Genomic DNA, 17,674 nt, shown 5'->3' on the forward strand with positions numbered 1-17,674 from the left:
GTTTGGAATCTGCCAACAATTCCGTCAGTTAGTCGTGGACGCTTGATAACAGACAAAGGTGTCATCACTTTCGATAAAATATGGAGGAAATCAATAGGGTGGTCTGTGTGTTTTTAGCACGACATCCCTCTCTTGGTTTTCGTAACCCATCCTTACTGTCTTCCTGGTGCCGACCGTTTTGATACCCTTCGGTCCCTTCGACGTATTTCTACTCACACTCTTCTTCAATCGTCTCCGAGGCTACGACCAATCGATATTCCCGCGCAAACAGCCCCTGCTCTCCTTTTGTATCTGTCTGTTCACACATTCACTCTCCGTCATTTCTTCTCTACCCATTCACCTCCATCATCTCCTCTTTCCAGATGCCCGAAGACGGGTTTCGCCAACTCCAAATGGGCGAAATGTCCGGGACAGTCGGTGAGATTTCCGGCGCATGTCATGCATCTGGAAAAATGGGGAAATTTTGGGGTTTTTGGAGGGGAAATGGGCATTTTTGAGTGGAAAATCGTCGTTTTTAAAAAGAAAATCGGTCGGAAATAGCATGTTTGAGTAGAAAAGCGTGTTTATACAACCGAAATCGGTCGGAAATAGCACTTTTGATTAGAAAACCGCAGTTTTCCAACAAAAATCGGTCGGAAATACCGTTTTTGGATGGAAAATCTCGTTTTTTTTCAACGGAAATCAGTCGGCCCTCAAGTTGAAGTTGTAGAGGAAAAGTCTGAAGCTGCTGAACGAGTGAACATCAATGGTCACCTGGTACCCGAACGCGCAAGAGAGGAAGGGGACTGGAAGATTTATTGGGATAACAAAGAGGAAGGAATTCACTCAGTTTTGGATTATCTATCGGACCTATATGGGACTAAGAAAACTATCAAAGTTTCATTGAACCGCAATGAGGTCTGGCTGTTGAATTTAATTGAAAAGAGACAAGGAAACGATTATGAACTGGAACTACATTCGGGATTGACTGAAGAGGATTGTCACTTTATACTGAAGAATTATCATCCGAAAGGAATGAGGATTTCGTCGTTGAACCCGGGAACCTTTCCAATTTCACAATACTTGGAATCACTTGAATTCTTATTTAGTCACTGGATGTTATCTATTACTCTCGATGATCTACTTAACATGAACTGTGTGGAGCTAGTCTTACCACATAATAAGTTCACAGAGTCAGAAATCAAACGAATTCTTCAACACTGGGCTATCGGAGGGTTCCAACGACTCAAATACTTCCAATTATATGTAAGAGATTTCAATATGGAAGAAGTACTCGGAGAGCTTACTAGGGAATGGCTCATACAATGTTTGGAGATACACAACATGATGTATATCGTTGGAAAGCTGACGTTTCCCTGATTCCAAATCTATATTCAGTTTTTGCAACGGTGCTCCCAGTTTCGAGAAATCCGGCTCCAAAGTTTGGGTAAATTGTAGTGCTAAAACTCAAGTTGCCAGCCCGCGTGTTGAACTAACACGTAAACCCATTCGGGGAATAGATAAACCAGCGGTCGAATGGTCTAGGGGGTTACATGTGGGGGTAGGAGGTGGACACTCTATGGTTCGACTCCTTGCTTTTTCTTTCTTTTTTTACTTTTGTAATATTATTTTTGGATCCCATGGTCATCACAATGTGCCAGAAATGGAGGTTTTGAAGATTTTCCAGTCCATATTGACTTGCTACGACGTTTTAAGAAAAATAATTTTTTCAAGAAAATTAACTTTTCTGTGAGTCCATGGCGAGAAGGCACTTGGAATTTTTTTTGATAAATTTATCTTTCAAAGCTAGAAAAACAATAGAAAATTTGTTTGGTATTTGATTCCATCATGTTTACATGGTAGAGATCTACTGACTACGACTAACTTCGAATCACCAAATATGAAGCAGAGTAGTTGCTTCACAAATGTATCTACCGGCGGAACAAGAAAAGTAAACTTCGGAAAAATCATTTTTAGCTTGCTATAACATTTTCTATTGTTTTTCTAACTTTGAAAGATAAATTTTTCAAAAAAAATTCCAAGTGCCTTCTCGCCATGGACTCACAGAAAAGTTAATTTTCTTGAAAAAATTATTTTTCTTAAAACGTCGTAGCAAGTCAATATGGACTGGAAAATCTTCAAAACCTCCATTTCTGGCACATTGTGATGACCATGGGATCCAAAAATAATATTACAAAAGTAAAAAAAGAAAGAAAAAGCAAGGAGTCGAACCATAGAGTGTCCACCTCCTACCCCCACATGTAACCCCCTAGACCATTCGACCGCTGGTTTATCTATTCCCCGAATGGGTTTACGTGTTAGTTCAACACGCGGGCTGGCAACTTGAGTTTTAGCACTACAATTTACCCAAACTTTGGAGCCGGATTTCTCGAAACTGGGAGCACCGTTGCAAAAACTGAATATAGATTTGGAATCAGGGAAACGTCAGCTTTCCAACGATATACATCATGTTGTGTATCTCCAAACATTGTATGAGCCATTCCCTAGTTAGTCATACTAGGATGGCAGAAAAGAGAACATATAAGTAAGTTTGAAAGCTATCTTAAAGAAAGACAATAGTGCATTTCAGATCAACTATCGAAGATTCCACTTTTAGTGATCGTCGCATCACCCGGAATGATGGGGTTGCCGCTTCTATTCAATATGATCAACGATACGGATATGTGAAATTTAGTCTCAGCCCAAAATCGGAGGGAAATCAATACTAATAATCATACACTAATAATTGTCTATGTTTCACTGCATTCCTGCTCTAAAGTGATTAATACATCTATTTCTCCTGAAAACCGGTGTGATAACTGCATTTCTGACTCAAAACGGCTCAAAATAAGCCCCATGCTGCTATAAGGGAAGTATGTAGAATGGAGAACAGGCAGGGGTGTCATCGCTTTCGAAAAAATGTGAAGAAAATCAATAAGACGGTCTGTGAGTGGTCTACCAGCCCCCATTAGCACGACACCCCCACTGTGCCTAACGCGCGGTCCTAAGAATCCTATATTGATTTTTGTGACTGTCTCCCTGATGCCACCCGTTTCAATTCTACAATTTCCGCAAGTTGTTCTAATGGAGATTTTCAAATGCATAGAGTTTGAGGATTTGTGAGTTTTCTTTGAGATCTGGTGGCCTAGCTGATGATCCTAGGCCATTGAAAGTAGTCCCAATGAATTCAGCTCGTTGAGACGGTTCAGAAAAGTATAATCATGGCTAGGTTTGGAAAAATTCAGAAATTTTCATGTTTTTGGCTGAAAATCCATCTGAAATGAGTCTGAAATTTAAAATTGCGATTCAATTTATTTTTCACAAAAAGTCCCATTCGTTTTTCCTGTTTTCCACTAAAAATCGAGTTCGAAACCTTGAAATTCAGCGAGTTATGGACTTTCGAAAATTTTCGAAAAATTCGAAAATCTATTTTTCCGATTTTTTCAGCTTAACTCGGCAATAAATAATTTTTAATATAAAATTCGGAACCAGTGAGTTGAGAGCTTTCAGAAAACTACCCACAAGCCATGGTTCCGCCCATTTTGTGATTTTGGGGTCCCACCACGAAAACTACAGTAACCCGCCGTAAATCGTGTCGAGACCCTACATAGGGCTTGTGGGTACTTTTTTGAACCGTCTCAACGCGCTGAATCCAAATATCATATTTTCAGCGGCCTAGAATCCCAAACTAGGCCACAAAATCTCAAAACAGTAAAAAAACATTTTTTAATTTCTAGATTCCCTCTGTCATTATGCTCCCGTAAATCGTTCAACCTTGTTAAAACCTACCAAGTCAAAAAATCAAGTCTCCAACTCCATATAACTTCAAAATATGTGAAGATCCAAATGGGATATGTGGACAATTTCAAATTTTTTGTTCTTTTAAGCCCCGCCCCCGAAAATTCGAAAAATGTGAACGGAATTCGAATGGAATTACATCAAACTTATGGATTTTATATAACTTATTGGGATGACGAGATCAAAGGAATAAAATCGATATTCGAATATTTATCGGAATTATTTTCCATAAAAAATATAAAAAATCCGACTGAAATTACAGTAACCGGTAGGGATACTGTATGGTTGATGGATTTTATAGAAGAGAGACAGGATGGTGCTAATTATAAACTAATTATCGATAATTGCAATTATCAATTAAATAATTACGATTATCGATTTATTATAGAACACGGGTCTCCAATGATAATCGAGACTAACGAAATTCCGGCGGGCTTGCAATTAATCGAATTTCGAAAATCAATCGATATTCTGATAATTAGAGGTAGATCATGGATTGAAGTCGACAACTTAATTAGTCTTAATTGCACGGAATTGGTAATTAGCCCATATGGATGCCAAGCTCATAATATAACAGGTCTAATTTATCATTGGATGGCCGGCGATTTGTCGAAACTCAAATTTTTTCAAGCGCCAACGAGAAATTTGAATTTGGCGCGCTTTTTTGGTGAGAATATTGGATCCGCAAAGTTGGAGTTAATGACGGAAAAACGGGAATATCGGTGAGTCAGAAAATTTTTTTTTGCGAAAATTTAAATTTTAAAAAAACTATTTTGAGATCATATGGCCTAGTTTGGGATCATAGGCCGCTAAAATTACGATATTCGGAATCAGCGCATTGAGAGCTTTCAGAAAAGTACCCACAAGCCTATATTCCGAGCATTTTGGGTCTCGACACGATTTACGGCGGGTTACTGTAGTTTTTGTGGTGGGACCCAAAGTGATCGGAACTATGGCTTGTGGGTACTTTTCTGAAAGCTCTCGATGAGCTGAATTTGAATATCGTTTTTAAAATTATTTCTAGCCCAGTTACGCTGAAAAATCTGAAAAATAGAATTCGTTTTCGAATTTTTCGAAAATCCCTTTTACAGAGCTAAAACCACAAAATGCGACTTTTACAATTTGTTTCTCACTCGAGATGATGGTACTGTAGCATCGATTGATTGGGATGAGCAAAATGGGATTTTCAGTTTTGGAGTTTGGCCGGATTCGGACGGAAATCAATACTAATTTTGTCGAAAATGTTATATTCAGATTCAACGCGTCGAGAGCTTTCAAAAAAGTACCCACAAGCCTATATTCTGTGCAATTTGGGTCTCAACGCGAAAACTACAGTAACCCGCCGTAAATCGTGTCGAGACCCAAAATGCTTAGAATATAGGCTTGTGGGTACTTTTCTAAAAGCTCTCAACGCGCTGATTCCAATTATCATGTTTTCAATGGCCTAGAATCCCAAACTAGGCCACGAAAGCTGGGCCATTTCTTGAAAAATTGTTTTAATCGAATTTCTGACTTTTTTGAATCAATTTTTTTTGTTCAAGATGACTAAGACACATTTTATAATTATTTCGTTGTCCTAAATTCTTTTTTCTTTTTTTTTTGAATAAAAAATTGGAAAATGTCCATCTTTTCGCCGAACTTGCGCCATTGAGTCATCACATCATCAGATTATGCAAATGAGTCGGAATGGACAATCGATGATAAGTATATAAACAAACAAGGTACATGGTATGATTGCTGAAAATGTTTTCGGCAAGTTTGGCTTGACAAAAAAATTTTGGAAAAAAAAAATTTTTTTTCGAAAATTTTTTTTCAACTTTTTTAGAAAAAATTCAAATTTTATCCATTTCTACACATTTTCCACTCCAAAAATCAATTTTCCACCCCAAAACCGTTATACCTATCTTATCTCCGTCTTCTGACCCCCCGGACGGGTTATCTTATCTAGGCTCCGCCCACTTTCTGTTATGATCTACACCTATATTATACAATATGCAGATGCAACACGTTCCAATGCAACTTCTTCTATTCTCTACCATCATTTTTTGCTCCGTCCACGGCCTTCTTGGTGTCGGACGTCTTCAGAGTGTCGCCGTTAGTGGACGACTCATTTGTGATGGACGGCCGGCTGCTGGTGTGAAGGTCAAGATGTATGAGAAAGAATTTTGTGAGTTTTCTGGGTGAAAATCGGGAAAATTTGATAAAAATTGGTGAAAATCGGTGAAAATCGGGGAAAAACCGTTTATTTCACTTCATGGCCTACCTTTCCCCCACTGGTGGCCTAGGATTTTCCCCAAAAATTTTGAAATTAACATAGTGAGATTCAGCTCGCCGAGAGCTTTCAGAAAAGTACCCACAAGCCTATATTCTGAGAGATTCGGGTCTCGACACGATTTACGGCGGGTTACTGTAGTTTTCGCGTCGAGACCCAAATCACTCCAAACCTAGGCTTGTGGGTACTTTTTTGGACCGTCCCAGCGTGCTGAATCCAAAAATTATATTGAAAATTTTTTTGGGTCGGGTCTCGCAGCGAAAAAAGTCAAAAACTGAAAAATGTCTGGTTTTTGCAATGAAATCTAATTTTTTGAAAATTTGAGTCGAATATTCAGACTCTCCGTGTTAAGAGCTTTCAAAAAAGTACCCACATGCCTATTTTGGGGTTTTGAGTCTCGACACGATTTACGGCGGGGTACTGTAGTTTTCGTGGTGGGACCCAAATTGATCGGAATGTAGGCTTGGGGGTACTTTTCTGAAAGCTCTCATCTCACCGATTCTGAATATTTTGTTTTCAAGCGATTTGAAGCAAACCCTAGGCCACCAGCATCCAAAAATTCGGTCACAATCAATTTTTTGCAGTCCTCGATCGAAAAATGGCCGAAGTCTACACGGATATGAACGGAATGTTTGTGATCTCGGGAAGAAAGCGGGAAATCTCGACAATCGACCCAAAAGTGAACTTGTATCACAAGTGTAACTACGGTGGATTGTGCTATAAGAAAATTGGGATCACGATTCCGGACGACTACATCACTTGGGGATACACACCGGAGAGAACTTACGATATTGGGACACTCAATTTGGCGAATAAGTACACTGGAACTACTACTGATTGCTTGAATTGAAGAACTTTTTCTTTTGTGGAAAAAATGCTTGCTTATTATAAGAAAATTATATAAAAATTTATTTATTTTTATTGAAATTAAGATCTTGTAGCTTCAAATTATCATTTTCAGATTCAGCACCTCGGGAGCTTTCAGAAAAGCACCCACATGCTTAGGTTCTGAACAATTTGGGTCTCGACACGATTTACGGCGGGTTACTGTAGTTTTCGCGTCGAGACCCAAATCACTCCAAACTTAGGCTTGTGGGTACTTTTCTGAAAGCTCTCAACGTCCTGAATCCAGCTAGATTATTTTTAACAGCCTAGAATCCCAAACTAGGCCACCGAGTCTCAAAAACTAAGTTATGTTTGCCAAAAATAGTTCATATTGATATTTCACACTATAATCCGTTCCGTCATCTTTTTGAATACAATGAAATATATGTTAAAAAAACCAGAACCATATTTTTGCATATTTCTCTCTTTTTTATTCGAAAAAGGCAAAAGCTTCTTACTGTGGGAGACGGGAACTGGCGCAGCACAGGGGGGCGCCTAGGGGACTGGTATACACGGGGATGACGGTGATGAATTGGACTTTTGTGAGAAAGGACGTCTTTTGAATAGTGAAATTGGTTTGTTTGTGACAGGTGCGAATAACAAAAATTTGATGGAAATGAATTTGATGAAAAAGGTGTCAAAATTTTTTTTTAAACCATCATTTTGAGACCCGGTGGCCTAGTTTGGGATTCTAGGCTGCTGAAAATAGTCTTGTTGGATTCAGCGAAACAAGAGCCTTCAGAAAAGTACCCACAAGGCTACATTCCGATTACTTTGGGTCCCACCACGAAAACTACAGTAACCCTGACGACCGGTTTTCGTGGTGGGACCCAAAGTGATCGGAATGTTGGCATGATTATACTTTTCTGAAAGCTCTTTCTGTGCTGATTCTGAATATATAGTTTTCATGAAGCTTGGGCCAAAATTAGTCGAGTTATGCTGAAAAGTTGTATTTAGGATTTTTCGAAAATTTTTGAAAATTTTCGAAAATCCCTAATTATGTGAATTTTGACGTTTTCAACTCGATCTGAGATGGAAAATATGAAAAACAAGTGGGACTGATCATGAAACAAAATTGAACAAATTTGCATGCTGAAAATGAGATTTTCAGCCATTTTCAGCCAAAAATATACAATTTTGAAAAATTTTCCAAACCTATGCGTGATTAGACTTTTCTGAAAGCTCTCAACAAGCTGAAAAAGAAAATTGTATTTGAAATCCAAAAAATTAGTTCTGGAAGAAAAAAACAAACTAAATCGTAAAAAATCTGCAATTTTCGAGATTTTTACATGCTAACCGGTATACTTCTAAAACCTTAACAGCTATCAAAAAGTTGTCAACTAGAAAAATGATCTACACAAAATTTGCTACATTTTTGCAATTTACAACTTTTAAGTAGCTATAAAGGATCAGAAGTTATAGCGGTTTGAAGATGTAGATCAACAATTTTTTTTTTTGAAAAATAAAACATTTTCCGTTTTTAAGGCATCTGGGGTGTCTGATATCTACATGAATCAATCAAGGGTCCAAACAAACAAAATCTGTGCGGACATCCGGACATAAGAATTGGACACACAGACAGACATTCCCATGCTAATCAAACGGAGGAAACCTGTCTGCTAATAGTACATGCATCCGAATAGCTAATCACCGCATCTCATTTCCTAACTTTTTCACAATTCAAACCGTCCAAATTGCCCAATTCCTCTCCCCATCCGCCCATCTCATTGAATATACAATTCGACAAGGACGCCGCTGCCGCCGACGGAAAAAAGAAAAAAGTGGGCGGAGCCTAAGCTGAGTACTATAAAAGACGTCGAGGGGGACGTACTTGAAACCAACTATCCATTTCTAACAATGGATTTGGAAACACGCATCAAGGCGTATCGCTTTGTCGCCTACTCGGCTGTCGCTTTTTCAGTGGTTGCGGTGATATCGGTGAGTTTTTGGGTTGTAACTTTTTTCTGAAAAGTGTAGTCTTAAAATAAATGTGCTAGACGTGTTCAGCTTGTCGAGGCGGTTCAGAAAAGTATAATCATGCCTAGATTTGACGCGATTTGGGTCTCGACGCGAAAACTACAGTATCCCGGGTGGGGCTGTTTTCGTGGTGAGACCCAACTTTGTCAGAACCTAGGCATGATTATACTTTTTTGAAAGCTCGCAACGCGGTGAATCTGAAAATGACAATACAAATTTCCTAGGTTTGGAAAATTTCTTATTTTTCACTGAAAATCCGATTTTCGAAAATTTTCGAAAAATCCGAAAACCTCCTTTTCAGCATAACTCGACTAGTTTCAACACAAGTTTTTTAAAAACTATATATTCAAAATCAGCGCAATGAGACTTTTCAGAAAAGTACCCAAAAGCCTATGTAGGGTCCCACCCTCCGGGTTACTGTAGTTTGTGTGGTTGGTGGCCTAACAAAGTCCCCCAATCTCAAAATAAATGTGATATTCGAATTCAGCTCGTAGAGAGGATTCAGAAAAGTACCCACAAGCCTAGATTCCGATCACTTTGGGTCTCGACACGATTTACGGCGGGTTACTGTAGTTTTCGTGGTGGGACCCAAAGTGATCGGAATATAGGCTTGTGGGTACTTTTCTGAAAGCTCTTGACGCGCTGAATCCAAATTTTATATTCATTTTTCATGAATCTCAGTTCCTAAAGAAAAACTTCCAATTTTGTAAATTTCTAAAAAAAATTTTAGGTCTGTGTCACCCTACCAATGGTCTACAACTACGTGCACCACGTAAAGCGTACCATGCACAACGAGATCACCTTCTGCAAGGGCTCCGCCAAGGACATTTGGAACGAGGTTCACGCGCTAAAATCCCTTCCAAACAGCAATCGTACCGCCCGTCAAGCGTACAATGACGCGGCGGTCACCGGCGGCTCGGCTCAATCCGGTTCCTGCGAGTCGTGCTGTCTTCCCGGACCACCTGGACCAGCGGGTACACCCGGTAAACCCGGACGGCCCGGAAAACCTGGAGCCCCAGGTCTCCCAGGAAATCCAGGACGGCCACCACAGCAACCGTGCGAACCCATCACACCACCACCATGCAAACCGTGTCCACAAGGACCACCCGGCCCACCAGGACCACCGGGACCACCAGGAGACTCTGGGGAGCCAGGATCCCCAGGGCTACCGGGACAAGACGCCGCGCCAGGGGAACCCGGACCGAAGGGACCGCCAGGACCACCAGGGGCTCCAGGAGCACCTGGAACACCTGGGGAGCCGGGAGTGCCGGCTCAGAGCGAGCCACTTATTCCTGGGGAGCCTGGACCACCGGGAGAGAGCGGACCACAAGGACCACCAGGACCACCAGGACAGCCAGGAGCCGATGGATCGCCAGGTGAGCCTTGAAATTGTTACCACCGTTTTCAGCTCGTTGAGAGCTTTCAGAAAAGTACCCACAAGCATAGGTTCTGAAAAAACTGGGTCTCGCCACGAAAACTACAGTAACCCGCCGTAAATCGTGTCGAGACCCTGCATAGGCTTGTGGGTACTTTTATGAAAGCTCTCGGCAAGCTGAATCTACAAGTAACATGAAAAATAAGAAAAACTTCAGAAATTTTGTATTTTTCGCTGAAAAAGCTGAAAATCGGATTTTCAGCACGTAGAGTGTCTGAAATCGGTTCAATTTAATTTTCATAGAAAGTCTTACTTGGTTTTCTTATTTTCTGCTTTAAAACGACTGAAAACCCTCAAAATTCACCAAGTAATGGATTTTCGAAAATTTTCAAAAATTGTCGAAAAGCTCTAAAATCCACTTTTTAGCATAACTCGACTTATTTCGGTACAAGCCCCATGAAAATTACATATTCAGAATCAGCAAAACGAGAGCTTTCAGAAAAGTACCCACAAGCCCACATTCTGACGTTTTTGGGTCTCGACACGAAAACCACGGGTTACTGTAGTTTTCGCGTCGAGACCCAAATCGTATAGAACCTAGGCTTGTGGGTACTTTTATGAAAGCTCTCAACGTGCTGGATCCAACTAAATTATTTTCGACGGCCTAGTATCCAAAACTCGGCCACCAGATCTCAAAAACTCGGCCACCTCTCTATTTCAATGGTTTTCAGTCGGATTTTTTGAGTTTTTTCAAATTTTTTCTAGGTTTTACACATTTTTGCGTGCTTGAAGCCTTAATTAATACGAATTCTTATTTCAGGACAACCGGGACCAAAGGGACCAAACGGTCCAGACGGTCAACCAGGAGCCGACGGAAACCCAGGCGCCCCCGGACCAGCGGGACCACCAGGATCACCAGGAGAACGTGGAATCTGTCCAAAATATTGCGCCATCGATGGAGGTGTCTTCTTCGAGGACGGTACTCGTCGCTAATTTCGGTTTTGATGGTTTTAAGTGGATTCAAAATAAATTTTTCATTGTCCGAAAAAAAAAATTTTTTTGAAATTTTTTTTCTTAAAAAAAAGGAAACTTTCTCCGGGCAATTGTGGCCGGTTTTCGTATATGGTTACACGGAATAATTGCGTCGTCGTTGTCCTATTCGGTGGCCGGTTTCATTTGAAGAGGGGGGAGGAATACGCAATTTGAATAGAAATGGATGCTGTCATAAAAGGAGAAATGGTGGTTACGAGGGCTATGACGGATTTAGACATGTTCCAAGAGGGGTTTAAGCACTGGGTGAGAAAGGAGAACAAATTTGGAAAAAAAATGGAAAAAAAATTTTCGAAATTTTTTTTTTTTTTACTTTTTTAAATGTCTACTAATTCTCACATCTTCTAATAATTTAGTTGTATACATATCTAGGTATAAGTTGTATAAATTTGAGTTCTGACATCTATAGCGGTTCTAGGTGCGAAAACTGAAAATTTCAGATTTTGAAACTTTTTTGAGAAAAAATTTTTTTCGAAAAATTTAAAAAAAAAAAATTTTTTTCAGAAATCAAATATTTCCCAATTTAAAAAAATGTGTATTAATACACATATTGTATTGAAAATTGTTCCATTCTGCCTTCCATCTCAATGACCTTTTTCGTGTACGTTTCCTGTGAAGTGGTGTCCCCTCTCGATGGCAAATAATTATTTCTTTTCTTATTTTTTCAGAAATTGACAATTCAAGTTAGCAAACACAAATTACACATGAATCATCAGTATAGAGTGGAAAATGACAAAGGGAGAAAAAAAATTCGGAAAAAATTTCGGCGATTTTTGATGATTTTTGATGATTTTCCATGATTTTTACTATAAAAACCATATTTTTACATGGTTTTTCGATAAAAAATGAGGTTTTTTGACCCAAAACGCGTCAATGACGCCCCAGATATCACTTCTCTTATCACAGCACGCCCGCCGCTACCCTCTCGCCGCCGCACTCTCCTCTATGCCCTCGGCGGCGGTAGACTTCCGTGCCGTCGATAGCTCAGTTGGTAGAGCGGAGGACTGTAGTGTCAGTGGGTATCCTTAGGTCGCTGGTTCGAATCCGGCTCGACGGAATTGTTTTTTACTTTTTTTGATTTGACAGGGAAAGCGGTCCGGGTGGGTTTAGAGGGTGTCTGGAGTGTTTTTGATGGGAAAAATTTGGGAATTTTGATGGAAAGAAAAAACAGGAAAAATGAAACAAAATCGAGTTTTTTGAGGTTATTTTTTAGCAGACAACGCTGAAAAGACGGACACTTAAAGTATTAAGGTATTATTTAGGTATTAACTAATTCTGGACATCCGGATCGACAGACAGACAATACAGTCAAAATCAGCGCGACGAGAGCTTTCAGAAAAGTACCCACACGCCCCAGTTCCGTGCAACTTGGGTCCCACCACGAAAACTACAGTACCCCGCCGTAAATCGTGTCGAGACCCAAATCGCTTCAAACCAGGGCATGATTATACTTTTCTGAAAGCTCTTCATTCACTGAATCCGACTGTACAGTTATCGACGGCCTAGAATGAATTCCTAGGCCACCAGAGGGGAAAGTTAGGCCACAAGCCATTATTTGAAGAAAAATGGGGTTTTGGAAAGGGAGAGGTATAAATCGATGGGTTTTTGATGGTTTTCGAGGTTCTGAGGGCGGAGAAATGTGAAAAATGTAAAACAATAGAGTTTTTCATATAGATAATTGTGGAAATTGCAGATTTTCAGATTTTTTTTTTGAGAAAGTTTTTTTTTCAGAAATTGCTTTTTCAAATTGTCCCGATATTCGTTAGTTTGACTTATGACCACCTATTCAATCAGTTCCCCCTTTTCTATCTTCTTTTCGTCACACGGCGCACGCGAAAAACTTGAACGACGACAACCTTTCCCTCCTCGTCTCCCGCACCAACCCGAAAACCGTCTAAGCCACGGGCGAAATGTACCGCCCGAATCGCGAAAGCCCGTTCGGATCGGATAAGCGAGCAGGGTGGGGCGACGCGTTTCGTATAAAAGGGAGTGATGGGCAGAGGTAAGGGGAAGTGTGCTTACCGCCATGGACATTGACACTAAAATCAAGGCTTACCGCTTCGTCGCCTATTCGGCTGTTGTTTTCTCCGTGATTGCCGTCCTTTCGGTTAGTTTTTTTTTACTTTTTCAAAAAAAAATTTTTTTCGAAATTTTTTTCATCATTTCAACCCAAAAAATTTTTAATTTCCATCAAATCTTCTTTAAAACATCATAATCACATTCAGCTCGTCGAGAGCTTTCAGAAAAATACCCACAAGCCTATATTCTGAGCAATTTGGGTCTCGACACGATTTACGACGGGTTACTGTAGTTTTCGTGGTGGGACCCAAAGTTGTCAGAATCTGGGCTTGTGGGTACTTTTGTGAAAGCTCTAAACGTGCTGAAGATGAATATGACATTTTTGGAGGGTTTGGATACAATTCAAACGAATTTGGATCAAAACTCGAGCTCGAGCTTCTAAAACTAGTCCAGTCCTGTTCAGCTCGTCGAGAGCTTTCAGAAAAGTACCCACAAGTCTAGGTTCTGACGATTTTGGGTCTTACCACGAAAACTACAGTAATCCGGAAATACGGGTTACTGTAGTTTTCGCGTCGAGACCCAATTCGCTTCAAACCCCATCATGATTATACTCTTTCGAACCGTCTCAACGAGCTGAACACGAATATGACATTTTCAGAAGGATTCAGCCCCCAACCTAGCTAAAAACTCCTAATTTTCCAGGTCTGCATCACTCTTCCAATCGTCTACAACTATGTGCACACCGTTCGTCGTCAACTCCACAACGAGGCGCTCACCTGCAAGGGATCGATGAAGGACGTGTGGGCCGATGTGCACCATCTCCGCGCCGACGCCGCCTCCTCATCCAACCGTACCGCCCGTGCCGTCCGTTACGGCCGTGACGACGCCGCCGCCGGAAACGGACCAAACTTCGACTCGGGATGCGAGGGATGTTGCCAGCCAGGACCACAAGGAGCACCAGGAGCCCCAGGAAAGCCAGGACGTCCAGGAAAGCCGGGAGCACCAGGATTCCCAGGAAATCCAGGAAAGGCACCACAAAAGCCGTGCGAGGAGGTCACCCCACCACCATGCAAACCATGCCCACAAGGACCACCAGGAGCCCCAGGACTTCCAGGAGATCAAGGAGATAAGGGAGAGGCCGGAGCACCAGGACAACCAGGATCTGACGCCGCGCCAGGAGAGCAAGGACCAAAGGGACCAAACGGAGCACCAGGAAAGCCAGGAGCACCAGGAGCACCAGGAGACGAAGGACTTCCAGCCGTCTGTGAGCCAGTGCAGAAGGGAGAGCCAGGACAGACCGGAGAGCCAGGACCAGTTGGACCACCAGGACCATCCGGACAGCCAGGAAACGACGGAACTCCAGGTAACTATTCCATCAAATCGCTTTGAAAATGTTACCATCGTTCTCAGCTCGCTGAGAGCTTTCAGAAAAGTACCCACACGTCTAGGTTCTGACGACTTTGGGTCTCACCACGAAAACTACCGTATTAGGGTTACTGTAGTTTTCGTATATTCGCGTCGAGACCCAAATCACTTCAAACAATGGCGTGTGGGTACTTTTCTGAAAGGTCTCAGCGAGCTGAACACGAAATTGGTATTTTCGAAAGTTTTAGATGTATGTTGAAACAAATTCGGATCAAAATTCCAGAATTTGAAAACTTGAGCTTCTGAAACTAGTCTAGTCGTGATCAGCTCTTTGAGAGCTTTCAGAAAAGTACCCACAAGCCTAGGTTCTGACGACTTTGGGTCTCACCACGAAAACTACCGTAATCCATAGCGTCCTAATGTAGTTTTCGCGTCGAGACCCAATTTGCTCAGAACCATGCCATGATTATACTTTTCTGAACCGTCTCAACGAGCTGAATCCAACTAGACACTTTTCGAAAGCCTATCACTCCAATTTTCCCAATTTTTCTCTCAAAAAACCCAAAAAATTTTCAGGACAACCTGGACCAAAGGGACCACCAGGACCAGACGGAAAGCCAGGAGCCGACGGAAACCCAGGACAACCAGGACCAGTCGGACCACCAGGAACACCAGGAGAGCGTGGAATCTGTCCAAAATATTGCGCCATCGACGGAGGAATCTTCTTCGAGGACGGAACTCGCCGTTAATCGCGACGCTTTTAATTTATTTATCGCCTCTTTTTTCTTTCTTCTGGACATTTTCTTGCCATGGAAATTGCTCGAATAAATTTATTTTTTCGGATGTAATAGTGTTGTTTGGACTTTTCAGCGCAAAAATCGGCTAAGAAAAGTGAAAATTTTTTCGCTCGATTCTTCAAAAACTTGATAAAAAACTAGTTTTCTTAACCAGTTTTCATGATGCCGTTTATTCAAAATTCCATTCAAAGCCAATGGTGGCCTAGAATACCAAAACTTGGAAACTTAGGCCATTTTTGTAGTTTTCAATGGATTTCGACGGAAAAAGTGGATAAAAATGGGTTTTAGAGTGAAATTCAATGAAAAATCTGGATTTTTCGGTGTGAAACAAGAGAAATGAGTGTAAAATCCGTAAATTTGGTTGGATTTCCGAGAAAAACGATGTTTTTGAGAAGAAATTGGATATGTGTTCATTACAGATTGGATAAATTGCATTCAAAAGTGTTTAAAAGTAGTTTTAGGCAAGAATTTGTGATTCTTGGACGAAAAATGAGAAAAATGAGTACAAGAACAGTGATTTTTATTCAATTTTTAATTTTTTCGACGAAAATTGATTTTTTGAGCGGAAAAACTACTTTTTCGATAATTTCACTAGTTTTTCAGTGATTTTTATCGATTTTCTAGATTTTAGAAGATTTTCAACAGTTATAACGACAGAATAACCAATGTTGAGACCCGAAATGCGCCTTTTATCCATTTTTGCAGTTTTCTATGGATTTTTGACGGAAAAAGTGAAGGAAAATGCGTTTTTGAGTAAAATTAGTTGAAAATTTTTGAATTTTTCGAGAAAATCGAGGGATTTTCCGCCGAAATTTATATTTTCCAGCTGAAAATAACTGAAATCCGTCGAAATTCTGCGAATTTTGAGCCATTTGAACAGTACTCTCCACTGATTTGCTCTCCCTCTCTTTAAAATTCATTTTTTCTGCCAAAAATTCCACAAAAAACTGCAAAAATGAATTTTTGGCTTCCAACCATCGATTTTCTCGAAAATTCAACCAAAATCACGGGTTTTACACTCATTTTGCTCGTTTCTCACGGAAAAATTCGAATTTTCAACAAATATCACACTAAAACCCATTTTCATCCATTTTTTCCGTCAAAAATCCGTTGAAAACTGCAAAAAATAGATAAATAGATTCAAGGCGCATTGCATGGGTCCCTACATCCGTTATTCTGTCGTTAAAACTGTTGAAAACCTTCGAAAATCTGGAAAATCAATTAAAAATCACTCAAAATCCAGTAAAATACACGAAAAATGTTTTTTTCACTAAAAAAAATATTTTTCGACGAAAATTGTTATAAATTTAATAAAAATCACTTGTCTTATACTCAATTTTCTTATTTTTCGTCCCGAAACCAAAAATTATTGATCAATTTTACTTTAAAATACTTTTTCATGCAATTTTCCTATCTTTAATAAACACATATCGAATATCGGCTCAAAACCATCGATTTTCTCGGAAATCTAACCAAAATTACGGGTTTTACACTCATTTTGCTCGTTTTTCATCGAAAAATCCAGATTTTTCAACAAATTTCACACTAAAACCCGCTTTTCATACACTTTTTCCGTCAAAAAATCCATCGAAAACTGCAAAAAATATATAAATAGATTAAAGGCGCATCGCATTTCGCCGCCGGGTCTCGACACGAAACGCACGCGACGCGACACCATCGGCCGCGTCGCGTGCGTTTTCGTCATCATTTTCTCTCGTTTTTCGCCGATTTTCGAGCATTTTCCCCCGACCGTTTTCCCCCAAAAAGGTACGTTTTTCGTGTTTTCGCGCACTTTTTCACAGCGTATATCGATTGGTTCGACTCGGAGTGCATATCGTGTAGTTTTAGTCCTGGTATTATCCGTAATTTCTCGAATAAATATATAAATATCGCCTAAAAATAGACTTCTTCCTATTTCTTCGTTGTTTCACGACCTAGTCAATCGTGCATGTGTTCTATATTCATATTTATATTTATTCTTAATATATAATTCTTAACAAAATAGCTTCAGGTATATTCATTCATTTTTACCATATTTCAGTGATCAACAACTCGTTACTCTTTGTGAGTATTATAGCATTCCGATAGGTAGTCTACCGTGAAACTAGCCTGTCTTCTGTCTAATACATCCAAATAAGCTAAGATTAGCCAATCCGC

The 17,674-nt window shown here is 40.3% G+C and overlaps 3 protein-coding genes across 3 annotated transcripts; all 3 read left to right on the plus strand.

Annotated features, from left to right (window-relative positions):
* Positions 1–651: 651 nt before the first annotated feature.
* On the plus strand, positions 652–1,359 carry GCK72_015843 (uncharacterized protein; the record flags this gene model as incomplete). The annotated part of the gene is made up of 1 exon (XM_053731168.1): positions 652–1,359. One exon carries the CDS (start codon positions 652–654, stop codon positions 1,357–1,359), a length of 708 nt encoding a protein of 235 aa, XP_053585940.1.
* A 4,431-nt stretch (positions 1,360–5,790) lies between these two features.
* On the plus strand, positions 5,791–6,899 carry GCK72_015844 (uncharacterized protein; the record flags this gene model as incomplete). Its single annotated transcript, XM_003090939.2, has 2 exons — positions 5,791–5,944; positions 6,634–6,899. The coding sequence occupies 2 exons, from the start codon at positions 5,791–5,793 to the stop codon at positions 6,897–6,899; spliced, it is 420 nt and encodes a 139-aa protein (XP_003090987.2).
* Positions 6,900–13,362: 6,463 nt separating this feature from the next.
* On the plus strand, positions 13,363–15,469 carry GCK72_015845 (uncharacterized protein; the record flags this gene model as incomplete). Its single annotated transcript, XM_053731169.1, has 3 exons — positions 13,363–13,443; positions 14,058–14,718; positions 15,297–15,469. The coding sequence occupies 3 exons, from the start codon at positions 13,363–13,365 to the stop codon at positions 15,467–15,469; spliced, it is 915 nt and encodes a 304-aa protein (XP_053585941.1).
* Positions 15,470–17,674: the final 2,205 nt, after the last annotated feature.

Source organism: Caenorhabditis remanei, chromosome IV (assembly GCF_010183535.1).
Source record: "Caenorhabditis remanei strain PX506 chromosome IV, whole genome shotgun sequence".
NCBI lineage: Eukaryota > Metazoa > Nematoda > Chromadorea > Rhabditida > Rhabditidae > Caenorhabditis > Caenorhabditis remanei.